This window comes from Zosterops lateralis (assembly GCF_965231275.1).
Source record: "Zosterops lateralis genome assembly, chromosome: 4".
NCBI classification, from domain to species: Eukaryota; Metazoa; Chordata; class Aves; order Passeriformes; family Zosteropidae; genus Zosterops; species Zosterops lateralis.
Window position 1 is genome coordinate 22,330,490 of NC_139765.1, and position 27,763 is coordinate 22,358,252.

General features: G+C 39.9%; 1 protein-coding gene across 1 annotated transcript in view; it reads right to left on the minus strand.

The window, feature by feature from the left end:
- MYH9 (myosin heavy chain 9) overlaps positions 1–27,763 on the minus strand; it is a 69,506-nt gene that overhangs the window by 19,541 nt on the left and 22,202 nt on the right. Inside the window, exons 4-16 of the mRNA XM_083860512.1 lie at positions 19,134–19,161; positions 18,313–18,406; positions 13,356–13,448; positions 12,605–12,668; positions 11,978–12,076; positions 10,965–11,108; positions 7,956–8,051; positions 6,733–6,851; positions 5,490–5,642; positions 4,126–4,299; positions 3,158–3,331; positions 2,541–2,655; positions 208–401 (exon numbers count right to left, since the gene is read on the minus strand). Of these exons, the coding sequence (XP_083716638.1) occupies positions 208–401; positions 2,541–2,655; positions 3,158–3,331; positions 4,126–4,299; positions 5,490–5,642; positions 6,733–6,851; positions 7,956–8,051; positions 10,965–11,108; positions 11,978–12,076; positions 12,605–12,668; positions 13,356–13,448; positions 18,313–18,406; positions 19,134–19,161 (1,547 nt within the window). The remainder of the gene's footprint in view (positions 1–207; positions 402–2,540; positions 2,656–3,157; positions 3,332–4,125; positions 4,300–5,489; positions 5,643–6,732; positions 6,852–7,955; positions 8,052–10,964; positions 11,109–11,977; positions 12,077–12,604; positions 12,669–13,355; positions 13,449–18,312; positions 18,407–19,133; positions 19,162–27,763) is intronic.

Consider the following 27,763-nt stretch of genomic DNA (forward strand, 5'->3'; position numbering starts at 1 on the left):
GAAAGCTTTTATACCACCTTAAGAACTGCAAAGATGAGTTTCCAAAATTTTAGTAAGCATATAGTTATTTAGGATGAGAAAATACCCCAAGAAAACAGGGCGTCTTCCAGATGTCCTGTAAAACTTGACAAAAGCCATCAACCCAGCCACATGCCCCAGGAAGACCATGTAAGAATGCATGGGCTGTGCTGTTATAGCTGCCTTTACCTTTTTCTCATGGTTGGGGATAATGCAACGGACAAAGTTGGGATTGGTGTTCCTCAGTGTAGCCATCAGTTTAGCCAGCTGTTCTTTGTAGAGCTGTCCCACTGTCCGGAACATTCCCTTCCTGGTTTTAAAGGCCCCTGGCAATGCTGTATCTGACATACCAGCTACTTGATCCAGCCCAACAATACGGTCCACTAGAGAGAGCACAGGAAAGAGCATTAAAATTCTCCCACAAACAAAGGAAGTATTGGGGCATACAAAGAACATTTGGGTAGAACAGGATCAATGAGAGGAGATCCTTTTTGCTTCATCTCTACACAGATGTCAACACCTGTAGAAAATTTGTGCAGGGATAGGAGCAGGAAGGAAAAGAAAGCATCAGCTCACTACAGGAAGTTTGAGTGATGGAGTCAAACTTAATCCCAAATATATTCTACTGATGCCCTGGATGGCAGCACTGGAAGAGCAATCTAGAAGGGAGTTTCAGACGCTTCTACTTGCTTAGCTTAGAATGAAAAACAACAAGAGTTCTAGCTGCTAGCCCAGCAGAGTGAACTATTAGTCAACTCTGATCCATAAGGGGCCACAGATAGAGAAAAAGCCCAGCTTCACTCTTGCATTACAAGCAGGACTGTCATAACTGATGATCAGGAAAGTCATATCTACTCATAAACTGAACACGCACAGTAAAAAGCATGACAAACTCCAAACTTCAGGATACCCTGCTTGAGTTGTTTTTGGAGTACCAGTATTCTATGACACAGACATGAACAACAGCACTAGGAGAAAGTCAGAATTCCCTGCCCCAAATTTCTCCACTATGCCACAGTGACATTCCAAGCATTGATAAAACTATCACCTTGATGGATGGACAGATTTTTTTTCCCCCTCAACAGAAGCCAGCTAGATCTGAGAGCAGCAGCAGCAAGAAGAAACTAAAGTTTTACTTTTTCCTATTCCGTTTCTATGTGGAGACAAAAATTCACCCATCCAGCAAAAAATAACTGTATCACTATAAATTTCCACACCTCCAATACACTTTTATTAAGGGCTTTAAGCTACCATCTTTAGTGGTTGGCTGATGACTACACTCAGGCTCCCAGTTTTCACTTCAGAAAATACACCAGCTTGTGCTCAACTGTCTTCTGATTAAAAAAAAAAAAATGCAGCTGCTAAAAGACACCCCTACAAAAGAATAAACTAGAAAGAATATTCTAATTTACAGCTAATATTAGCTAAAAACTGTTCACTTCTAGAGCAGATGCTGGAATAGGGTCAAGGTTGTCTTATCAAAAAGAAAAGAAGGTTATATTACTAGATGACATCACAGGGAAATCCACAGACGTGCATCCCAGACTGTGGCTGTGTCAATTCTCTTCATCTTGGACCCTGCAATCTACTTCAAGATTGTGAAAAGGACAGTCACTTGCAACAGAAGATCTAGCCAAGAACAACAAATGGAAACTGCTAAGCTGTGGTCAGTTGACTTTTCAATGCCTAAAGTAGTCTCACACAGCAAAGGCCTTGTTAGGCACAACTTGTCCTGGATGAAAAATGGCCATCAGCAAGTTCCTTTGCCAAACTTTCTTTTAAATGATCAGTTGCTGAAGGGAAATCTCCATACTAAAACCAGTGTTCAACTGGATTTCAATTTCTATGCAGTCTCAGAAATCTTCCTTCCGTATCTTGCAAGAAATACAGCTGTGCTAGCTCTACATTCAAACAAGTTGACAGGGATTTGCTCCCACCCAAGTTATGCAAGAGCAACTTTTAGCATCTGAGTGTGTCTATATTTTTGTATCCACTTTCAAGGTGAATTTTATTTTTGTTTTAAAGTCCATGAGGAGCTACTAGCACAAAGCAGAGGAAATGAACAAGAAAGACAGGCAGGTATGACAAAGGGACAAAGAGAAAGTAACGGAAGCATTTCTTGCATGGCTCTAGGATGCATCACACACATGACACAACAGCTGGGTTTCTCAGTCACCTGGTTCTAGATGAAGAATAGGAAAGTGTTGATAGAAATAGGCTCTCTGAACCTTCTGCATCTCTGCAACAGACAGAGACGTCAAAGAAAACCTACCACAGAAAGTGACAGTAACAGTAAGACTCAAAAGCAGATAAAACCCAGAGAAGATAGAGTAAAATACTGAACAACACTGCAGAAGGGGCACACTTAGTTGCAGGACTGAAAACAGATTCCACCTCAGATCTTGAGTGTTGCAGCTATGCAAGCTGCTGGCTCATAATGGTGCATTCATATTTTATCCCAGTATTCCTCATTTTGAGATAGAACTGCGAGCAAACAAATGAAATTAAGTTTAATTACATACCATCTTTCCACAGCTCAGACACAAACTTATCCGATGACTGGTGGAGAAGAGTAGCAATGTTATCATTCAGTGGATCCATGTTCTTCATCAGCCATTCATCTGCCTTGTAATCCACCTGGAGAAGATAAACACATCAAGAATCTGGGGGGAAAGTGGGGGGGGGGGGGGGGCGGGCCGAGGATTTTCTGCAGCACCTAAGTAAGCACACCTATGAAATTCCAACCCTTACAGAAAGCTGCATGTTCTATTCTGTCAGTAAATTCTGTCTGGATTTGCAATGCTAGTTTGTACCATCCAGAGTGTGACAAAAAATAGCTGCATCAGCATTTTTGGTGATGAAGTCCTGATGTGGGTTTCTGAGCAGTACCTCCAGTCTCACCAAGTCACAAAGAACAAATTTCAATTGCTGTCAGTTTTACTTGTCTTGAACTTTAAATATAGATATAACTTGCAAGCAAATCTCCTTAGGCCCTCTAAGCTCCTCTGCAATGGAACACTTTCATGAAATCTTTTGATGGTTTCTCATAGGCAACCATTTTGGTAAGTAGCCATTTCTAAGAAGCAGTAGCTATGAATTAAATATTCCAACCTTCACATTTTAGTTATTAATCCTTTACCTTGCCAGCATAATGTATGATACAGAAGTCAGCTTTGTCTTTCAGCTGTTTTGGCTTCTGAAATTTTGGGTGCGTGCCTTGTTCTTGAACAACTTTTTCCACAAAGCTTTTGTCTGTTGCTTTTGGGAACCAACACTCTTCATCCAGCAAGGCCAGTATGCCAGGAGGCCCAGCCTTAAAGAAGAGAAACATCAAAACATCAGTAACTACATGACTACAATGATAATTAGTACCTTTAGATGGCTAGAGGAGGAAAAAAAAAAAAAAAGAAGCCTAAGCCTGATCCACGTCACATCCATCTCTTCTGTGATATCAGTTAAGCTACTTCCGTTGTAAATACAAATTGTTAATAGTTCTTCAATATCGTCATCTGAATTCTGACAATTTTTATGAAAAAGTCTCTTCTGTGACATGTCTAGGTTGTTTTTTTGGGAAAATATATCTTTTAATAGAAAAAATATAATTATACAGTTTTCTAAATATATTCAGGTGTCTAAATGCAAAAGGCCATAGCAGAAAGTTTCACAAACTAATCCTTACTATTGGAACATCTACTATGAAACTCATTCATTCTAAAGTTTCATTAGAGCAGACTGAAAACAACAGAGTTTCACAGCTTCTCATCACACCTGTAGTTAAGTAAGGAAGTTCACACTACTTATGGCAAGCTGCATATACATCTAACACCATGCAGACCTACACAATTGAGGACAATATAGTGAGAGGAAAAAGTGGCCAATTAGGTCCATTTTCATACAGTGTTTCCTACAGAATTGATACTAATAGCCTTATTGGTGACACACTTTCAGACAAAGAAGAAACTGTTCACTCCTGCTTCTAATCAAATTACCATGTCAGAAGAGGATTACAAAAGCTGGAGGGCCAGTTTCCAATCTAGAGGCAGAGATGATGTCCTCGATGATAAACCAGTGCAGCCATTTCCTGCAATGGTAAAACAACAAACTTACCGGCTTCTCTATGAGGTCAATGCAGGGCTGCAGGTCCAAGCCAAAGTCAATGAAATTCCACTCTATGCCCTCCCTCTGGTACTCCTCTTGCTCCAGAATGAACATGGTGTGGTTGAAGAGCTGCTGCAACTTTTCATTTGTGTAGTTAATACACAGCTGCTCAAAGGAGTTCAGCTAATGAAGAAAAAGGTAGAAAAGATGCTTGAGCAACTGCTTGTGAAGACACACCTAGCATCCTCTTAGCACAAAAGATCATATCTGTGGTTCAGGAATCCAAGCTAGAGTGGGGCAGACAGTCCACTGTCAATAACCCCTTTGGATATGAACTGCCTGTTCTGTCACACGCCACTGCACTCTGCTGCAGTCCCTAGAGAAGTTCATACACATTGGTCCTCAGACTTTGCAAAAGAATGTTTAGCTGTAAACAGCAGAAGAGTTACTGCAGCTACTTAACACAGGACAAGAAAGGACTCTGGTTTTCTCACAAATGCAGAGCCAGCAAGTCCTTTTCATAGGAAGAAGCTGCAATGGAAGCATGAAGACAAATTCTTAAAAGCATGTGGACTGGAAAGTCCCTTTTCAATCCTTATATAAGATCAAAGCAATGAAAGTGAGGGAAATCTCTTCAAAATTCCCAGATTTCTTCAAACAGTAAGGACAAGGTTAATTACTCACAGTGCATTTTGATGTTTGATCACACAAAACATCATGCAGCTTCTGAAGAAAGATATCCTGTTCTAATTCCTCCATATTTAATAATTCCTAACTATGTTATTTCTTCTCCTTTTCATGAGATCCAGCAACCATGAAGCCAAAGGTATATCAATAAGGGGGGGAAGGAAACAAAAAACACCCCCCAAAACCCAACAAACAAACGGGGAAAAAAACCCCAAATAACAGGCTCAACTTCTCTGTGTCTCAGTCTTCTATTTTATGAATGAATTTTGCAATTCGTTTTGCAACTGTTCATGACCTAGATCCAGTGTAATATAACACGTGTTAACAGGAGCTGCCTTGCTGGGATAATGACACGATGCTTCTTTATTGATGGTTCTGTGGCTGCTTCAGATTATAATGCAAACCACATCCTAAAATTATTTCATAGAATCCTGTAACAGTTTGGCTTAACAGTTCACTGTCATCTAGAGAAAGAGCTCATGTTCCTCTCTCTCTCTCTCAACTTCCCTTCAGCTCTTCTTCTCCTACACTTATCTTGCACAAGATTTGATATTGATTCCCCTTTTCATGGACTTCACATCCTTTTCCCAGAGTGTGTTATTTTCCTCACTCACTCCACAAAGACCTTCTGCGGTCTTTGCTCCATATTAAACCGTGCTGAGTGCAAGGACCTGACATCTCCTTACCTCAAAAATCTCAAAGCCAGCAATGTCAAGGATTCCAATGAAGGATGCACCCTGTCTCTTGGTCTTATCTAAAGCCTTGTTGATGCGCATAACCAGCCACCGGAACATCCGTTCGTAAGTGGCTTTGGCCAGTGCTTCAATGGCAAAATCAGCCTAAACAGCAAAGAGATAAACATCAAAAGTTGCATTATAAACCAAAGAAAGGCACAGACTACACTGTTTCAGGGTCTAGCAGCACAACTGTAGTCTGACAATTTTCTCTCCACCAGGAAATCCACTGAACGAGGCTTATTTCAGTTTATTCCAAATGGAAAGTAGATGGTATAGTGACATTCCATATACAAGAGCAAAGAACTGGTCTCTAAATTAGTGTGTCAAAATGAAATTTCAGGATGCTGCCTGCTGTAGGAAACAAAAGCTGCTATTAAAGAAAGAAAAACCATGCCAAGTCACTTTCAAAGATTGTAGTATCATAGGCCCATGGAAATGAATGTAAATTCTTTTGTAACTTCGGATTTACAAAGCCCAATCCCCCCCGTCACTACCCTATCCATGTTTGAGATGAATACTATGTGTAGCAAGAAATTAAACATCAAAAGGTACAGGCAGCATGGAAAGACAACCTGTGAGTTTTTCCAGACTTCAATCTCTTACCAATCCCTTCCATGTTACGGGGCCATATTTCTTTATTCTGTGTTCATAAAGAAGCCAGGCAATGAGTGAGCACAGGCATTTGCTCCGTTCAAGCAGGCTGTGAGCTCCTAGGTCGAGTTTCATTTACAGCACAACCAGTCCAGAGTGTTAGAAAATTTCCAACCAGTTTCAAGGGGGAGCAGAAAATTCTTCTATCTTAGTAGCTGACCTACTCAAAAATAGTGCTTTCTGTATTGCACCGACTTGAAAATGTCACCCTTGTATACCACATTGAAACTACTAACTCCCTAGGGACAGCCAGTCACCAAAAGTTCCCATTAGGGAACTTGTGTTCTCTTTATTTTTTTTTTTTCAGATGAGAAAAAGTGCTAAGGGATCATGTGAATTCTATCTTTATATGGATTACACGAGCCAGTGAAATATTATGCTAGAAGCAATATATTATGGTACAATGTTCAAGTCTGCTTGCCATACATTGCAATCATAAAAATGGTTAGTAAACACCACAGAAACCTCTGATACATTCATTAGCTGTGCAGCAGTAAGATTAGAGATACAAAATACTCATTCATTTTTTGAGAATGCCTACCTGCTCTTTGGTCTGAGCTTTCTGGACATAATCTCGTCCAACTTTGATGCGAGGAGTCAGGATACCTCTAGTGAAATCTGTGACATTGATACCCAAAAGGTGAGACACCTTCTGAGCAGCTAAAGATAGTAAGAAAAACAAAAAGATTCACATTATTTTGTTTTTCTCATAGAAAGCAAGAGAAAAAGAAAAATATTTTGCCAACTGTCATTAGAAAAGTCAGGAAACAAAAAACATTAAATGAAGGACAGGTTGCTGAGACAAAATACCTTCCTAACAAAAAAAAAAAAACCTCCAAAAAAACTCCTCTTGCAACCCATACTGCAGTTTACTGTTTCTCCAGAAGTCATTAGAGTACATTTGAAGAAATAGTCTCATACTACTAAATTGTAACACAGAAGCTTTAGAAAGGTCATTGTCTGTAATCAATTTAAAAATACATCAGATTAATGGATTTCTTAATCAAGCTAATTACTCTGTCTTCATCTACTGATTAATCTTTGACACAACTCTGTACTTCAGGTTCAAAATCCAAAACCCAAACGGTTTACTCTCCTCCTTAAAATTATATTTAGAGCATATTTTAAATAACAGAAAAAAACAAAACAAAACAAAAACAAAAAAACCAAAAAAACCCACTTAGTGATAGATTAGCAACATTTGCACTTCTGCAGTACATTTACAATGAAGGTATAAGAGTTAAGTCTTCCAACAAATAGTCTTCTAACCATGCAATACATACTATTTACACATTCAACAATGGGCAGTGCAATTAAAATATGTACACATGCTTTTATACCGACCATAAAACTATCCACCACCTTACTCCTACAGTTACCAGACTACCTACAAAGGCAGCAAAGAACATTCCTTAAAATCTGATAATATAGATTTGAAGGAGCAATTACTGCAGCCTGTTTAAAATACACTCCACATATTCCAGTAGAGTAATCCTTTTCATCTGTTCATCATATGTATTTCCTGCCTAGCCCTGACACAAGAACGGTGACACATTCCTGCCCATGGGTGGCTGCAAACACAAGGCTGGCAGAACACTCTGTGTTTGTATGGAGCACGCCAGGTCCTCTGACAAATAATTCACCCTGCGGAAAAACAGGACTCCAGCATTCCATACATACTGCAATACATTCTCCCACTTGCAATAACTTCCTGTGGGTTTTTTTGTTGCACTTTTACTTGGTGTGGGGGAGGAGATTGGTTACCTGTATTGTCTGGCATAGAGGCTTGGTCTGTATTACGCTCCTTCTTGAAGACTATGTTGCCAAGTTGAAGAACACCTGAGATAACCTTCAGGAGACCTTTCAAAATAGTAGTAACAGCTTAGTACCAAACATCACCAAAAGCCTTGATACGACTCAGTTATCTTTGCTAACATGGTTAAGAGGCCATCCCAGCACTCCAAAAATCTTTCTGAAATTTAGGAAAAAACACCACAGGCTATTCCTCTAAATGACTCCCTTTCAGGACACAGGACTTGCCCTGTCATTTCTATGCAAGACTACAGAGCCTAGAAATTTACCCATTCTCAATATCTCTATAAAACAGTGAGACAGGACTGAGGGTAAAGTGACACCTACAACATCTATATTTTTTTAATAAAACACTTTTTCTCTGCTTGAGAGTCAAAATCCATGCAGGGAATTTGATATTCAATTTTCCTCAACAGTTACTGTCAAACAAAGGAAAGAGACAGTTAAGACTACACCTCAGTTAAAGATTTTGTTTCTTTAACCCTGTAACACATTCAGTTCCCTGACCAAGATGCCTAGTCCTTACAGACACACATTATAATGTACAGAAGGCAGCAAAATGTGGGCGAAAGTGCCTGTACCATAACTAATACTAATTATATGCTGAAGCATCCCACCTCATTGCTAATGATATATTCACACTCTGCAAATGATGCATGTCAAAAAAGCCAAACCATCAGATGCCAAGACAGGGAAGATGGTGTCAATTCAATTTTCACCACATATCTGTCAAAGCTCATTACATAATAGCTTCTGGTTGCCCTTGAGCAAAGTAAACTGCCAGTCACTTGAAGGAGATCTTGTATCAAAGGCTTTTTTGGTCCCCCTTTCTACTTGTTTATGCTGATTTTGGCTGGGGTAGAATCTATTTTCTTCACAGTAGCTGTTATGGGGCTGTGTTTTGAATTTGTGCTGGAAACAACTGTTCATAACACAGGGGTGTTTCAGTTACTGCTGAGCAGTGCTTACACAGAGTCAAGACCTTTTCTGCCTCACCTCAGCAGTGAGGAGGCTGGGGGTGCACAAGATGGGAAAGGACAGAGCCAGGACAGCTGACCCCAACTGAGCCAAGGATATTCCATACACATGGCATCACAGTCAGAACATAAAGCTGAGAGAAGAAGGAAGGGGAGGATGTTGGGATTGATGATGTTTGTCTTCCCAAGTCACTGTGGGATGGAGCCCTGCTTTCCTGAAAATGGCTGAACACCTGCCTGCCACTGGGAAGTGGTGAATGAATTCCTCATCTTGCTTTGCTTCACTTGCATGTGCAGCTTTTGCTATACCTGTTAAACTGTCTTTATCCTGATCCATGAGTTTTCTCACTTTTACTATCTCAATTCTCTCTCCTATCCTACTGGGCAGGAGTGAGTGAGCAGCCATGTAGGGCTTAGTTGCCAACTGAAGTTAAATCACTACACTATCACAAAAAGATTTGTTTTAAGAAAACATCTTTTTTCTAAGAAAGTGAACAAAGGCTCCATATATGCTACATTAGGAGTAACAGAAAAGAAAAATATCTTTGTGATTGTCCCACTCTGCTTTGGCACTGGTGCAGCTTCACCTCAAGTTCTGGGTGCAGTTTTGGGTGTCACAATTATCAGGCAGATATAAGGCTACTAGGGAGTGTCCAAAAGATGGCTGTGAAGATGGTGATGAACCAAGAAAAAGCCATATGAGGAGCGACTGAGGTAATTTGGTTGTTCAGCCTGGAGAAGAAGGGGGACTTCACAGCTTCCTCACAAGGGAAGGGCCAGGCACCCGTCTCTCTGGTGACCAATGACAGGATCCAAGGGAACAGCATAAAGCTGTGTCAGGGGAGGGTTAGGTTGGATCTTGGAAAAAGGGCACCAGAACAGGATCCTCAGCAACTGTAAAATATTAAAGCTATTTTTACTCTAGTGCCTGGAATCAATAACTGGTCTACATGACAGCAAAGACATACCCTAGAGCATACATTAAAAACAACTTAAAAAACTGAGCATAGCAGGACACCCTGACAATTAATTAGGCTACCATTTCTTTTATTTGATTTAGGCAAATTTCTCTTCCTCCATACAGAAGTTTCAGTCTCAGGTGATTCAGGATATCAAAAAACATATTGAACTGTCATGAATTTTAACCGCTGGACTGTAAAGAGCAGAAAGCACAGGTAAATAAATGTTCCCTACAGCCACAAGACCTGCAGCCTCCAGCAGAGGAAGTGGTGACCTCAAACCACAACAGATGCTTGCTTGCTTCAGTGTAGAGACTAACAGTTCTAGCTCTAGAAGACCATACACATTTTGGAAGTGAGACTTTGCAGAACACTGATTCCCAATCAGTGGGGCATATCACGGATGAGAGAGTACAGAACTTCAGTGAACATGTATCACTGCTCTTTGTGCTGGCTGCGTGCAATTCTATTTTCACTGTCATGCTACTGTGCTCCAAGAATCAGACAATATTCATTTCTGATCAGCAGTTCAGTGTTAAGCTGGAAAGAAAGGCACTATGACCAGTCCATTTTCAAAGGACTAATCCAGCAGTTGTTGGATCAGATACTTTAGAGCCACTGCTAAGGGACAGGGGGAGCACAGAAGCTGTGCGCTGCATAAAAGAATGAGAGGACTCTTATATCTTGGATGAGTTTTTCATAAATTGGGTATACAAGCCCCAGACTGGGAACAAAAACAGCAAGCAGAAGCATGTTTTTATCAGCTGCTTGTTCTAAAGTTAACTCTATAACCTGAAACTCTGCTGGTAGATCCTGAGGTGGGTTACTCCAAAGCCACTAAATTTTGTTACTTGCACACTGTTTACTTGGGGCAGGGGAGCAGGAATGGACACAAGCAAAACAAAACCAACAAAATCCCTTAAAAAAGAGGTAACAAATTGAACCAAAACAAAAAATTAAGAACATTAGAAGAAAAAAGCTTGAGACATGGCCTATTCCGTCTTTTATTCCTTGCATATTCATACCGATCTGCTCTTCATCTGGGATGCCCATGATCTTCATTGCCTCCATGGTCTCCTGAAACATGTCTTTGTCTTGCTGACCTGGGATCGTAACATGCCCATTGGAAAGGAAGCGGTATTTGTTGTAAGGTTCCAGCAGCAGATCATCTTAGGAAAGAATTGAGAAAGAAGTTGCTATGGATTTATTTTTTTTTAAACAGACAACAAGCCACCACCAATATCAAATTTCTGACTAGCATACACTATCAGCTCCTGGATGAATCTAGAATTAAGCCCAGTTTTACTTCAGGCTGAACATTTAATGTATTTTAGATAAACACAGTTTTTCTGTGTTATTTCTTCCTATTCCTTCCTCTGGACTGCTCCACCAAAGCAGTGTCACTCATCCTCAGGTCCTAAATCTGTAAAAAGCAGGGATTAACTTGAAAGCAAATTTGCCTTTAATTTCAGATACCTGATTTGTTTCAAGTCAGATAAAAGTTAATATATTAACTCTTGAAACAGTAGCAGCTATAAGAAAGTCCTCTCCTTGTGGCATTCCTGCAGATCCATTTGCAGCTCTAGCACAACACAGACCCAGATTACCAGGCTGAGGCATTAAAACAAGGTGTGCTGGGATTCCAGACTGCTAGAGCTGCTTAGAGGCTTGCAGATTTGCTCCACTGAGTTACACACTGAGTGCATCACAGCAGGACCATTCCTGCACAGGAATAGTTTACATCATGCAAGACTAGACTAAACATGAGACAGTGATTTAGATAAGGAAGGGCGTAGAGTCATTGCTGGCAGGGAGACAAGTGCAGGAAGGAACCATAGAAGCAAGTTTTCAGGAACTGAGAAGTGCAGGGGGAGGGCAGATGGACATATGAGTGCATGAAAGACGTGTAGGAGAGCTGACCATATCCAAAAGGCAGAGAAGAAGGAACTGTGAAGGAACAGGTTCTTGTCTACAGGTGTTCTATACCCGCTGTTTTTGTAGTTATGGGATTGCCCCTTCACAACACAATCATACTTACTCTTCAAATGCTCCCCTGCCCCAGAGAGCAGGTAGTAAAAGATGTGGAAAGTTCTCTCCTCTTTGGCCTGGCGAATTGCACGTGACTTCTCCAGCAGATCTTCAGAGAGTCAAGGCACATGACAGGACATACAAATCCCTTCCTATTCTGCAGTAGGAGAAAAAACTACCTGATGTTCTCCTCATACCAACTCATGGGGTATTGACTTAGCAATCAATAACCCATTGAGCTTCTGGTCTCAGTTCTGCCAGCCTCTGAATGATGACTATGGTAAGAGAGACTTAACCAGTAAGAAACAAAAAAATAGTGGCCATCAATCTCCACTTGCCTTGGACAGAAGCAAGAATGACTTATGAAATTCCATACCCATTCATACTGCTGCAGTTTATGCTTGCATTTCATCTCTTAAAATTAGAATTCATTCATTCAGAAAAGATCTGTACCATGATCACAAACATCAAAAAATACTATTGAGGAAACAGGAGACTACAGTCGTGATCTTGATAGCAGAAATTCAGAGTGCTTCCAACTGCTTTTTCAATCTAAGTCAGTTGTGAAGGGACTGCTACATAGCATTCCTGACACCTCTAGAGCCTTGAACCTTTCAAGGGGTTACAGAAAGGATACAGGTCTCAATATTGGCTCCAACAATGTAGCCGTTGACATCAAAGTTGATTCTGATAAATTTGCCCTAAGAGGAAGACAATAGCATAAAATTAGTATTCTTTGTGTTCGGTAACAACAGTCAACAACAAAGGTAAACCTTCTTTTTCAATCCAGGAAAGGAAACTCCAAACAGGTCAGGCAGGTTTTAGGCAAAGCATAAGGTCAGCCAATAGGCAATGCCTGCTGATCACAACAGCAACTGAACAAAAAAGACACCAAGCACTTCCAGACACTTCTGTCATTGTGGCAACTCACACTCACTAAGTTTTAACCTAGATTTCTCACAACCAGGGTCCCTTCAATTTCATGTTACACTGCCTTGACAGTTCCACCTCTTTCAGTGTTAGCTTCAACCATTTTCATTTCACTCCAGCTTCCCCACCTGCCTCTCAGATGCTGTCCACTGTTCTCCAGAGCAAACAAAATAAGGACAAGTATTTGCTCTCTAGGATAAAACTAACTGTAATGATTACAACAGAAATCAGCACAGATAATCCTGGCACAGGGTCTGGTTTCTTCGTTCTAGAGACCTAAAAGATCTGCTCTGGATAATTCACTGAATGAAATTAATTTCCCAGATTAATTTAAAAGGAAGTCACTCAGTTACTCTATCCCTAACAGCAATTCACTCAAAAGCAGAACATGCCGGAAAAGTGTAAAATACACTTTTGACGCACTTTTTTGAATACACTCATGACAAAATAATACTCACAAATCTTGAGGAGTTGTCATTCTTTACTGTCTTGGCATTTCCAAAGGCCTCCAAGATGGGATTAGCCTGGAGCAACTGTCTCTCCAGTTCTCCCTAGAGAGCAATCCAAAATTAATAAAGTAGGTAGCAGTTCACCACATTAACCTTGGGTCAAACCAGCGCTGCAGTTTCAATTCACACTAGTTTGGCATCTGTTGCAGAGAAGCCATATTAAACCTTAGGAGATGATCCCTTAAATCTTCAAAGGAGACTCATTAGTTATCTGGGTTAAATGGAAGCATTCATAAATAAGCCTTATTCCCTTCCTCCTGGTATGCATTTCTGTTAGCAAGAAGCCCTTCAAAGTCACTTGGCTGTTACATCCTGCAGACTTCCCAGGGACAAAGTGAAAACCATACCACCATCCAAGATCAGGCCCTCATCCCAGAAGTGTACTGCCATAGAGGCTGGAAGAGTGAGGTACATCCTATCTTGCTACTTAAGGACAGCTCTGAATATTGCTACTAGTAGGTTAAGAAGTTAGTTCTGAAAAGGTCTAATGTTTTATAAAAACCAAACACAAAAAGCTTGCACTTTTATAAGTTTGTACTTTTACAAAGTACAAACAAGCAAAAAATCTCCTTTGTAAGGAGGAACACAAAAAAAAGAGAATTGGTGGTATCCCACAAACTGCACGATTGCTTGCATTCTGCTGGCATACTCACACACTCCTCCCCTCAAGGAACACAAAACACCAGAGTTGTAGAAAAAGAAATTCAGAACTTTTATCTCTGCCCAGTACTAGACCACTGCAGCATATACACCTTTCCCTGTAGGCTCTACGTGTATCCCTAACTCTTTTGAAAAATTACTTGTCCTCTGTGCTAAAAGCATGGAGTTCTCTATATTTCAAAATCAACTAAAAAGCTTCTGGAGACACAAAATTACAGTTTAGAATAATGTTTCTCTTTTTAGCAGTTATCAGTAAGTACTCAAGACTGTCTGTGCAAAAGAGAAGGAAATGAAGTTTGATTTGTGAGAACTGGGATTTATGGGGAAGCTATTTAAAGTCACTTCTAAAGGAAAATTGTTCCCATTTGTTCTCAAAGACAGATTAGTTCTTACAGAGTGTCTCTAAAAATACAGGGAATAAAAAAAAAAGAGGAAGATAGATGAGAAACTGTACAATGAACTACAAGTTCACTTCACTTCATGTTTGCAAAGTGCAAGGCCAAACAAGACCCTCAGTCCTGGTGGAACTGCACATACACAGAAGGGGTAGCTACTGCGAACACCTTCATTCACTGTCAAGTATATGTAACAAGGGGCTTAGCGCTGGTACGGGAACCTGAGCTGGGACATCATCTGTCTCACAACAAATCCAGCATCTGGCATTGGCAAGAAAAAAAAACCCTTGAAACTAGATTTCAGTCCTTGAAAATGTGTGGTAGTCACATTTCCCCTTGTGTTCTGCCACAGGTACTGACGTTGGAACAGTCTTCCCTCACACCAATCCTCTTTCCCATCCTGCAGTGAAGTCCTAGGCCCCTGTTTCTAACTGCAATTTGTTAGTATTCAAGTGAGAGATGACAGCAACACAGCACTTAAACCCAACTATAGAACAAGGAGGGAAGAGAAATCAGGCTTTGACATCAAATCTATTTTAATTATTTGGCTAAAATTAAAACTGAGGCCATACTAAGCTACACAAAGACCGGAAGTTTATGCAAACCCACATATAATAGACCATACTGTTACTTAGTATCTCAGGAAAAAGTGTCATTAGTTTCAAGTAGGTGTTGGTAAATTGTAGTTTAGAGGTGATTAGGTCTCTTGAAACACCAAGGTAGCAATGTGCATAGAGAATGCCGGCTCAGCCTCACAACAATATTAAGCTCTGGGGAAAGGAAAATGCTGAAGAGTTGGTCAAATCACTGAGTGCTTCTGATTTGTCTCAGCACCATGAAACTGTGGGAAAATCCACGTTCTCAGCATGCCACAGTAACAGTATATAAGACTAAGTCTGCAATTACTGTACCCATTCCATACTGCATGCTGTCTTTGTTTAAAAGGCATTCTGTTATGTTTAAAAGTTTTTATAAGTTTTTGGGTGGAGTTTGTTGGGGATTTTTTAACTTAAATTTTGATGGTCACCTTTCACTGATGGAAGATACTTCAATATTTTTATACAATTGGTAATTTTGCAAAGCAAAACCAGTACAAGACAGAGCTGTCCATCATAAGCTTTCTAAAAATGCTAAGGTTCCCTATCATTAAGATGCTGCCTATTTCCTGGTACCTGTAATTGCCATTCCTTGATGTGAAACAAATTTGTTTAACATTTGGCATGCATTTGCAGTATGTGCATTATTCCTCATGAAAAGAGAAGCAGAAAAAGCCACTGGGTCTGTTGGCCTGTGGTTTGCAATTCCAAACACTGTTCAGTATGCTCTCTTTCTACTGCTGTGAAATTACAGCACCAATTTAAAGCAATTAAAATCCTTGACATCTACCTACTCTGAACTTTTTTTTCATTTCATCCACTTTTTGAAATTTTTTAAAGCAAGATAAGGAGCTTTTCCAGCTATTTAGTCTTCAGAAAGTATGGAGAAAGGCATCCAGAAATCACATCTACCTTTAACAGCACACAATTAAAAAAAAAAAAAAATGGGAGAAGGTGTTTGAGTTGTTTGTTTGGTTTGTTGGAGTTTTTTGTTTTGTTTTTTACACTTCAGGGATTTGCTTTTGTATTCTTCTTTGCAGTCATGTGAGAGATTATCAAATAACTAAATCCCAACACCAGTGGATGGACGGAGGAAGGAGAAAGATCATCCCTAAAGGAAGTTTTGTTACAAATATTTAAATATCAGCTACTATTACCCACAAGTTTCCAATTAGCTGCAAGCACATCTTGAAAAATCATTACATGATATAAGAAGACAGTAGAGAAGCTGAGATTAAACATGGGAAAACACTAATTTCAACTTCCCTAAATAGAAGTTTCAACAAATGAAAAAAAAAAAGCTTCTATAATTAGATTCAGTACATTCTGCAAAAGGAGCCTTAGTGTGCTCAGAAGTAACGCCATGCAGGCTAGAAACTTATTTAACTGAATATACTAATGCACTGGGAATGGCGGAATGCACCGCTACCTCCAGAACAGTGAGCTAAAGAATATGTTTTATAAAACTGATTTTGCCCTGATACTTGGAAAAACACCAGTTTACATCCAAAAGTTCATGGCAAAGAAACTACCACGACTTTCTATAATATCCTTTGTTAAGTTCTGTGCCTAAAGACAAAAATCTTCCATGACTAGTACACCAGAGATACTCAAAAAATTAAACACATTCATCTTCATAAATTCTTATATTCTGATTATAAATTTGCTCCATAGAGAAGTGTTGCAGAGAGTATTCATTGCTGATTAACAAAGGCTTCAACTCTAAATCCCCTCTGGTAAGGTCAGTTTAGCCAAAAAACATGGGCAGCAAGACTTCTTGAAAAAATCAACACTCAGGGAAAAAAATTAAATATCAAACTTTGGCAAATCACCAACCAGTTCAACTTAGGACTTTTATATTCTCCGAAGCAGACTGCCTGTCCTGCTTTGGCAGTTCAAATTTTACTCATGGACAAGCAGTGGAAGAATACTTAACTCAACCCCATGATTCTATTTTCCACACTTAAAAAAAGAAAAAAGGAGAATGTTTCTAAATACAGCTACTGATAGACCATGGGAAAAGCCTTCATATGTCTAAAATTCTGGCACATAGAACTTTTTTTCTTTTTTTTGTAGAATTCCAGAGGTTAGTTACTATGTGCACGCACACACACAGTGTGTCTGCATGCAAAAACACCTTATTTGTATACTCCACACGCATTAGACATGCCTACGCATTAAGCTAGTATAAGAAAACTCTTATGCAGAGATGCAGTGGACACACCTGGCACTTGGGTTTCTTTAATGAACATTTCCAACGTGTTCAGATCTGGCTAACAAGCCCACACTTAGTTGAGTGTTACTAAACACTTAACTCATTAATCTTACTAGGAACACTACACAACTATATGTTTAAGATTCTAGGAAAGCCTTGTCCAGTCCTACTGTTCCAAAGGAATACTTCCAAAATGGTATGTATCTGGGAAAATTCTGCAAGAAAAATCTTTAAGGCAAACTAATATTGAGCACAGAACACAAGTAGTTTCTTGATATCACTACAGTCTCCAACTGAACATCCTTACAAAAAGATTACTGTGCACCACACACAAAAAAAAAATGTGACTTGTCTATGGATTTGGTTTAGCTGCAGAAAGTGATATTGGTGTGGAGTGAAAAGCTGCTCAAAAAAAAAAAAAATCACACAATGGGACAGAAAACGCATTCCTGGTGCAGAACGTGCAGTAAACGTGCAGCTCACCTACGAGGATACAACTGAAGAATTCGGCAATAGTCCATCGGGGGACAGGGAGGGGGAAAAAAATATAAGTGAGACATCTTTAAAGTCCTCCCACCATCATCACCACCCTCCTCTCATGTGTTCCTAACACTTGGCTGTTTTCCCCTCTTTTAATGTTTTCCTACCATTTCTAACTTTTCAGCTGATGTCCACTAGACTATCACTGTATTCTCCAGTTTTGAGACAGAATATGTAATGGCCAGACCTAATCTATAATGGTAGAGAAGAACAGAGGCAGATCCTCCACAGAAAGATCAGTTTTAAACTGCCTGGACTGGTTACAAGCAATACATCCACATAAAAAGATCAGTACAGGTGATGCATTTATGACTTTGAACAGTGTTCCCTGACTTGCAAGTTTTGACAGACTTATTGTTTCATAGTTCACTGACCTCCTCAATCCCCTGATAGATGTTAACATCTACACTTCTACTGAGAAATACGTCTTTTATCAGCCAGTATATATTTAGTGTCTAAAGTCAGCAGAGCAATAAAGCATCACTAAACCTAGGTCTTACCTGGTCTTTTTTGGACTTGTGTGAGGAAGCAACATGAGCCAGATACTGAATGACCTTCTTGGTGTTCTCTGTTTTACCAGCTCCTGATTCACCTCTGTAAAGAAAATTCTGCAAGTTATCCACAAACAAGATGTAAGGGAATGTTATCATCTTTCTAATCCCAAAAGGGCTACTGCCACCCTTAACTGCATTCTGGCCATTGCAGCACCTCCCTTAAAACCAAGGGAAAAAAAGCTGGGCTGCAGCTGGACTGCAATTTGGAAGGCAATAAAAAGTTACGCTTTCTAGTCACTTGGATAGAAAGACTGTCAAGTGGCTGAAGAATAGCTTGGAGGCTGCTGTAGAGGTTGGGGTGAAAGGTAATGAAGTAAATCTTTCAAATGGAACTCTCCTGACTGCAAGAAGAAACATAACAATTCCTTAAGCAAGGCTGAGGGTCAATCAATTCATTGTGTCTAGAAGACAAACTGCTGCATCAAGAGAATCTGTTACTCTATCAGCCTCATCAGGATGCATGTACTTAAACATAACATCAAATCTGAAGGATCACTCCAAGCTTTTTCCATTGACAAAGCTGTATTTCTTTAGTAGTTTGAGCACAGGAGCTGTTTCAAAGCCACACTTCCTCCATTTATTATAAAAATTATTTTGCAGAAGGAATTATATATTGGAGGAACTGTAGTGGGACTTTCCTTGACTCTCCATTATTACCTGATTCTGTAATTATACTACCAGCACTTAAAATTATAAGAGTCCTTCCACCAAGAATGTAAAAACACAAACTTTGACATGCAGACAAACTGACAACTGGAAATACTCACGTGCAAAGGATGGACTGATCCTCTCGATCTAGAAAAAATTTTAGAAGAGTAGTCAGACTAGAACTCCAAAAGTAAATTTCTCTGACAGAATGAAATCAACATCAAAGACACCAGGAACTAGCAAACAGTGACAAGTATCTTCAGAAACACAGCCAAATAACCCCTTCCCTAGCAAGACACTCGCCTCCTACCATATGCAAAAGTATAATGGCACCACAGCAATTTAGTTTTTTCATCCAGAAAGAGTATTATTTGCATTACAATTTTTCTACAAACACTATGGAAGTCTCCTACTGAATGTCTCTTTACCACACAGCTACAGTGTGGTGTGCATCTACTTGTTCTTCAGCCCCTATTACAGTGGGCCCATACTGACTTGAAAAGTTATCAGCAGAGCAGTGAAAATGGAAGAGGAAAGTGGGACAGCAACTGTTACAAATCCCAAAGTGCCTACGATTCACATCAAACAGAGGCTTTTGGACCAAAACAAACATTGGAGGCTCAGTGACAAAATATTTGTTACTAATTTTGTATAGGCTGGACCAAAAAACTAGAACACTGAGTAGTAGTAGCCTACATCCTATACAGCTGATTGTTTGTGGCACCATCCCTTATTGTATTAGCACATCAGTTGGTAACAACAGAAACCTTTTCTTTTCCATGTTGACATACCAACAGACAAACTAAATGCCTGTGCTCAGTTCCCAGCTGTGGATATCTTTCCAGTTGAAGAACCTATTTCACCCAGCCCATTCACCACTATCTTCCCCCACGTCTTTAACCTCCTGTCAGCATTCACCTATGATTCCACTTTGTTATGAACAGTCCTGACCAGTCCTTCCACAATGCCTTCATCTCACAGCTCCTGCAAACGCTCCACCAATTCTGCCCTGTTTCACTTCCATGCCTGCCCTCCACCCTGTGCCCATCTACACCCAGGTTCCACTCCATTTCTTCACATCACCAGGAATGCACTGGGAGAACTAGGAAGACTGGAGAGTGCCTGTGCCTACACCAGAACAGCCTCAGTGGCTTGTAGTCATCACAGGGACAGTGAAACACAGAACACCTGGGCAAGTCATTGACAGGCCACAAGAGCCACTGGGGCACTCAGAACACACTCTGCCACCAAACTCAAAATCCCCATTAGGCTGGGGTTTTTTTGGTTTGATGTTAGATGTTTGTTTTTAAATCAAGACCAGAGGACTCCCAGATTATTCAGTCTGAGAAGCTCAGTAAGACAGCAGCAGTTAGATTTCATTCAGGCATTGCCACTTTCCTTTTTCCACTCATTGCATTGGACTAACATCTACTCTCTAAAGAGAGAGAAAGAAAGCTTCAAACATCCATGAAAATATGCAATTCACTCGATCTCTCCAATAAATTTTTTCAGTAATCCGTGACATCCAACAGTATGTTTATGTGACTGTCTCCACATTTAGCTACTGGCTCTTTCTGTTCCTTTTTCCCATAGCTTAGAGAAACCAAACACACTCAGTATTCTTCCCACCAGGCAGTACTTGGACAATAAAATTAAGTCACTATTCATGTTGTTTTGTGCAAGATAGAGAGTTTGAGCTGTAATTAGGGAAGGCTTTCTAGTCTGATAGATTTCAAGTATCTGAAACCTCTTTCTATACCCTTGAACGCTGCTGCTGCAAGTGCATTTAACATTTCAGCATGAACATCATGAATGCCACATTCATCAAGAAAAATCTCCTGTACACCCAGTTTAAAAAGAGAGTAGTATATCTAGTCTTTGCACATATTTTTGTGGAATAAGAAAAGCTGGGAAACCTAACAGGTTTGAGATTCCATCTTAAAATATTCTGAAGCCAATAACAGAAGCATTAGGTCCACATACTATATATATATATATGTATATATATATATACATATATATGCAACTCCTGCTCTTAAAAGTGTCTTTACTGGAAACTGATAGTATGTAGATGAGCACAAAAAAGAAGAGGAAAATAATCTGCTTTTTTTTCCTGTTAAAACTCAGAATATTACCTGTCATTACCCTGCTAATACTGTTCAGAAAGAGCTGATCAGCCACAAGCCTGGAAAGAAGCAAGCAAAAGAAAATCACCACTCAAATGGTTTTGGCCTGGCAAATTCTTAAGCCTTCAAAACTAGATACTGCAGCTTTACTTAAATATTCATTTTTTCAAATGCTGAATTTATTCACTGCCTTCGAGATATACACTCCTTTTGCTGAGGGCCAGGCCAAGAGCAGATGTTAGCCAGCTCCAAAGGCCTCACATATTTAAGGTTCCCAGTGGGTCAAGTCCTCTGCATGACTGGGCACTTTGACGGTGGATCAGGGGAATAACTAATGACTCATTTATGGATTGCCTAAGGAAATGTATTCTTCAGTAGTACAACACCTGAGTACAATTCTGCACCACAAAGCAGCTATGTGAAAGGACAAGACTGTGCCTCTGAATAACATCTGACTTTCAAAAGCTTGAACAAACAGTTCACTTGTCCAGAAAAGGTTATGCTCGCATTCAGCATACTACAGAGGCTCTTCTAAGAAGTAGATTTGAGAGAAAGAAAAAAAATAAATTAAAAAGTTCTAAATAAGGTCCTCTTTATTGTTTGGAATTACGAGCTAGGATTTCTCAAAGAGACAGTGGAGCCCCAGGCACTTGAATAGCCTTCCCATTTCCATCCTAGAGATGATTCAGCAAAAGAATACGAGTAAGCAGACAGATAAACTGACTGCTCAACACAAAAAGAGACAATCAACATCAGATAATAATACCAAGCAGCTCTTTTGCACTGAACACTTCTTGATGATGTCAAGTTTTCTCATACTTGATTGAGATGTTCTTTCCAGCCTGGTTCCAGTAAGGCAAGGCAGCCACAGCATCCTGGATTGACCCTAAGGAATCCCAAAGGGGCAAGCACAGAATTTTTCCCCACCTTAACACAGCAAGGAGTTGAACGGTGGTCAGGCAGGAAAAGTCATAGACGGTGTTCAAAATCATCTTGGCATGAAGCTTTCCTCCCCCAACATACTTTCCTGGTGGCCCACTGCAGCTGCCTTAGTCATCTCTGCTTTAAGTCAGCAGGAACGTACCTGCGAGTGCAGGCAAGTCTCCGGGAGCACGCAGACACTGCCATAAAAGGCAACATTCCTGTTTGCAATCCGGGGGAAATTCTGAGGACTGCAAAGCAGCAGTCATTGAGATAGCTGGAATTCTTCTAATTGTGTATAGACAAACAAATAATGTGTTGAGCAACAGGAAGCTGGAGACCACCAAAAGGGCAAAGAGTTAACACATTCAAAGCGTAACTCCTAGATATCTTCAAATTCCAAACAGTTCCAAATGCCAATATTCATTCTCCATATGATACTGACTTGTACCATCATGAATCAGAATTCAGTTGTCCAGGCAAGAGGCCACCTCCACCCCTCCTCCTTTTTTTTTTCCAAGGATCATTCAACATGGGCATATTGCACTACTTCAGTCAGCACTTGCCATCATTTCATTGTCAGTTGTGCAAGCAATCTACTCAGCTAAAGAGAATGTGCTGGGTACCATAAATTCAGCTGCTTATAATAACACAATCAAAAAATGCTTGATTAAAAGAAATCTGTACCTGCTTTTAATTCCTAAACAGAGTCATTTATTAAAAACAATCAAGAATAACTCATTAGTTAATTATAGCAGCAGTTCTGTATTTCAAACCAGCTGAAAAGGAAAGCTTTTTATCTAGGCTCTTCTTCAACTCTCATCACCATAGCATTCAAGTGATCACAAGACATAGCAGCCTCAAACATCCAGAAATTCAGGAAGTAAAACATCCTTCAAATTTAAACTATACTGCAGTGTGGTATAATAAGATCAGTAGATTAATTTTACTATGTAAAAAGTCCCATAATATGTAACTTATTCTTGGCCTTCTTTAGTCCAAGAATAAAAGACTGCATTTTAGACTGCTGACTGCTTCAGCATACATAAAAAACCTAATTAAACCAAAAATGGTTTTCACAAAAGAGACATTTTTGTACATAGAAAGTATTCAACCAAATATACTACTGCAAAACAACAAGTATGAATGAATACTAAACTGCTGGGGTCAAATATATTGGCATAATTGATAAATTAATACAGTTCCAAAGTCTTGAATTTTTTTTTAATGTTTTGGGATGGGAGAAGAAAAAGGCTAGGAAGCTAGAAGAGAATGTGCAATTTAAGCTCCATGTCTCGGTTACAGAACATCCTACCAAGGCTTTATCACCCACTTCCTCTGCATGAGTGACTCTCGTTTCAAGCCTGTTCATCTCCATAAAAGGAGAAGTAATATAGCACTCACACAATGGTGACATCACCTCTGCAGCTAAGAGGAAGTGGAGCTGAAAGGCAAAGGCTTGGCTTGCTGTCCCCTGCCTATAGCTGACTCATTACGGCTAAAAGCTTAACCACCCACCTCCAAACCACGAGCATCTGGCAGGCCGGAGCAGCCCAGCCCTCCACGTTCCCGTTGCTGCAGTGCTTCCCAGCACCCGCTGAAAGCCTGCAGCCCAACCCGGACTGGCTGGTCAAGCTACAGAGTTGACCTAAAGCAAGAATTACTCTTAAATGCATCTAAGTGCTTCAACCACGCAGTAGTTTCAACCACACAGCTCCGTACTGTCTCTCAAACTTCTCTTCCAACATCAACATAATTTTACATCCCATATCCTTTCCTCAGGGCTCTTAACACAGGAGGAGCCCCAGGGACTTGACAAACTGTGCTACATGGAACAACACCACTCGCATCAGACCTAATCAAGTACGTTCTCTGTGGTGCTTTAACCTACATGGCTGGCTTGAATGGGATCAAAAACACTCCAGGGGAACACCAGAACAGAGCCCAAGAACCTGTTTTTACACTGTCATTTAAAGAGTGTATTACAGAGAAGTTTCAAAACGCTAACAGCTATCAAGTACAAAAAGAAAAAGAGAAATCAAATTAAGGAGAAATGTAGCATATCCAAGACAGCTCTCGACAAAAGAACTTCAAGACGTTAAAAAAAAAAAAAAAAAAAAAAAAAAAAAAAAATAATAATAATAATAATAATAAAAAAAAAACAACCCACAACCACTTGAATTGGCAGGACTACTGCAGTGCCAAGATTCAGCTCTTAATTAGCTGAAGTTTGAAAGCAGTCACAAGGAGAAAAGTCAATTTCATTTTTCAAAATGAAATATATCCTATGGGGTCAAATGCAAATATTTATTCCCCTAATACATTTTTGGACTAGAGTCCATATCTCCCTTTCTCTAGCACTCCTTAACTGAATCTGGAGATAGCAGAAAACAAGTCGTAAGCTGTAATTTTGGTTATGCAAATGTTTATGAAGTTCTGACAGAAAAGAAAAACTAGTATACAGTCTGCAAAAAGTCAGGCAGCTCACGATACTAAAACAGTGAACTGCAGGAAGACTAACAGCAGGGGCTGAACCATTACATAAGTGACTGCCAGAGAACTCCTGCTCTGGTTTACAGGAATGAAGCAAAAAGGGTGTGGTAACTACTAAAAAACAAGTGGGCAACGGCATTCTTTTTTAGCTCCCTATTCTCATGAAAACCATCTCAAGACACAGATTTTTAGAGCTGCATTTAGAAATTTCAAGTAATGCAAAGCATGTAAAACATTTAAGGAAATTAGAAACAATGTACATATTTTCTTGCCATTTGCATCAAAACAAATATCCTCTGTAACGAGCATCCAAATTTCACGTTGCCCTTTGCATGAGAAATTTGGACAAATCTGGAAAACACACTTGTGAAACCACAGGCTATATTCTTTTGGGTTTTAGTGGAAATAGAACTTGACCTTTACATGCAATTTGAGACATGTGCCTCTACATAATCTGAGCAGGTCTCAATTGAGAAGCACTGACAGAGTATTATACAGAAAAGAAAGACGCACTTTGGGGTCATGCATTATACAGAGCACCATAGCAGTCCAACACTAAGAAGCAAGCTGAGAAATGACTTGGCAGCAAGCAAGTTAAAACAGAAGCATTCTGCTAGCCAGGAAACTTAGCTAAATATGTGAACATTTAAGAATTACAAACAAAACATTTGAAGGTCTATATTCTACAGGAGCAGATCTAGAGGACTGTCTTTTGTGAAAATCTCAAGTGGTCCCAAGGTGCATGTGAGGATCTACAAAGCAAGTGATTTGTCTCACAACACATAACACTGTGTTTCCTCCCTTAATGTAACAAGGTCGCTAAAAACCCATGACATTACTGCGCTTCAGAACATTTTCTTTAAAACACCAAACCCAGTCCCAAGTGAACACCAGCACAGTTCTGGCTGCACAGGTTCCTTTGCAGGCTAATCCATCAAGGTCAAGGAGGGTTTAATCATTGCTCAATGATTTTCAGAGTTTTGTTAGGTGAAACATTAGCAGTCCTCCAATATTTTTAGAAAACAGAATAACAAAAGAGATGGAATACATTCATTAGCTATGTGATGTCTATTCAATTTCCTACCTATCTTAGTTAAGCAGATCTAAGCTTTGTAGACCAGAATAACCATACTGATCTAACCTATTATAGAAGTTTCAGATACTTTTCAAGGCATTAAAACAGATACCATGCTCCAGATACCAATATAATTTCCGTCTGGCACCATTATCTGACACAGAAAATTCTCTACATGTGTTCCAAATGGACAAACAGGTGCTGTTTAACGGCTTTAAAATATGTTTTTCTAAATTGAGGCCCTGGAGACTGTGAATTGAGGTAAAGAATACCTCTTCAGCATACACCTGCTGCATCAGAATAATGATTTGTTTCCTCAAGACACCACTCCACTTACAGACACTGTGTTTTAATCATTAGCACTAGAAGGATAATTCTTCTGAAAGCAGATCTGAGGCTTCTGGCATTCAGGTTACCCAGGGAACAGAAACATTAAGACAAATGGTTGTTTTCTCTAAATGCAAAATGTTACACTTTCTTGAAGCACAAAGTCTCTCCAGGTAACACAGCAAAATAATGTTGTTACCTCATTTTTGTGAGTCACAGTCTTGGGTCAGAGAACGGAGGGGAAAAAATCCTAATAACAACAAACAACCCACTCTGAACATGGCCTTCACCATTTTATTTCTTCAAGAAAGTAACTTCTGGTGAAAATTAGCAAAAAGCAATATAATCTCTTCTGTCAATGGAGTAACCAGAAGATACAAAAAGAAGACCAAGCTCACCCACAGCGCATCAGCACAGATGCCTGAAAAGGGTTAAATAGTTTGTGGATTAGCAGAGGTTGGAACAAAACTCTCATCCTCCTCTCCCTTCCTGATGAACCATCTCTTTGAAAGCACTGCTTATTTGAATACCATAAGTTGACTGAAAATCAACAACAAAAAAAAGATCTGAGTCCAAATCAATTAACACGCAATGCTTTTCCACAGTCAGCTTGAGAGATAAGTATACCCTGTGCTGACAAAAGTCAGAGTTAAGTCAGCATGCTATCCTTCTCCAGGCCATGAAGGATTCCCAGTCTTCAGGGCTCAGAGTAACCTAGGGAAGGCAGCCTAATCCTAAATGCCTCTGGCTCATGTCGAGCACCCGACCCTTTCATCTTCTATTCTCTGTACAGATTCCTGCCATACCACTGGCTGCTGCACCAAACCTCCCCCACCGCTGAGCAAAACTGAGAAAGTGGAATAGGAATGTTGCTTTCCATTCCTCTCGAGGCTAGCCAGGACTAGAGACACTGCCACAACCTACTACTCACCCTCACTCCCAGTAGCAGACATTGGAACGCTACTGCTACTCCTTGAAACAAGGAAATAAGGCAGTAAGTAACCCTAAAACAATCTCTAGAGGACTTGTAGCACACACAGGTACCTGTGAAGCCACACAGAAAAATCTTTCCAAACAGATTAAGGCAGGCTAGTTCAAAAGCTAATTGGGAATTCATCAAGCATTCCAAAAAGTCAGTAACAAGATATCTTAAACTAGGCAAAGATGATCTGGGGTAAGCCTCTAGACTGTCAATACTGCTGAGAATACAGCATAGCTAGAATTGTTCTGGGAAAGGTAAACACTCTAGCAGACCTCATATCAACTTTCCCATGCTTGGAAAATAGAGGCAGGCCTGCCATTCTTCAGTTTTGTACAACAAAGCAAGTCAAGTCTGGGATTTCCAAGAAGTTTTCAAGACATCATCCAAGCAGTGGTCTGACAGAGACATCACCTCTTTTCAACAGGAAAGAAAATACCCACACAGATTAATCACTGCCTCTGAACCACCATCAGACCAAGGAAGGTCACCTGGCCCCTGATGCAGAATTGTAGCTGTTTGGGTATCTTCTGTCACATAATTATATACCTGGCAGAGATGAAAGACAAGATGCAGGCACAAGCATTTTGAAGTGGTTTAACTGCAGTCTGTAAGGGAAATGGGCTTCTTCAGTCTACTCACAACATTGCCAAAGAAACTGTTTCTGATTCTATATAGACAATGTTTCTTTCTAGGGAACATTAACTTTGGTACAGTTAAGTCAATAGTCTGTTTAACAAAAATACAAACTAGTGCTTGAGCTAACAAGGAGCAGGCAATGGAGGGAAGGAAGTAGTAAAAAAAAAAAAAAGCAAAAGTGTAATGAGG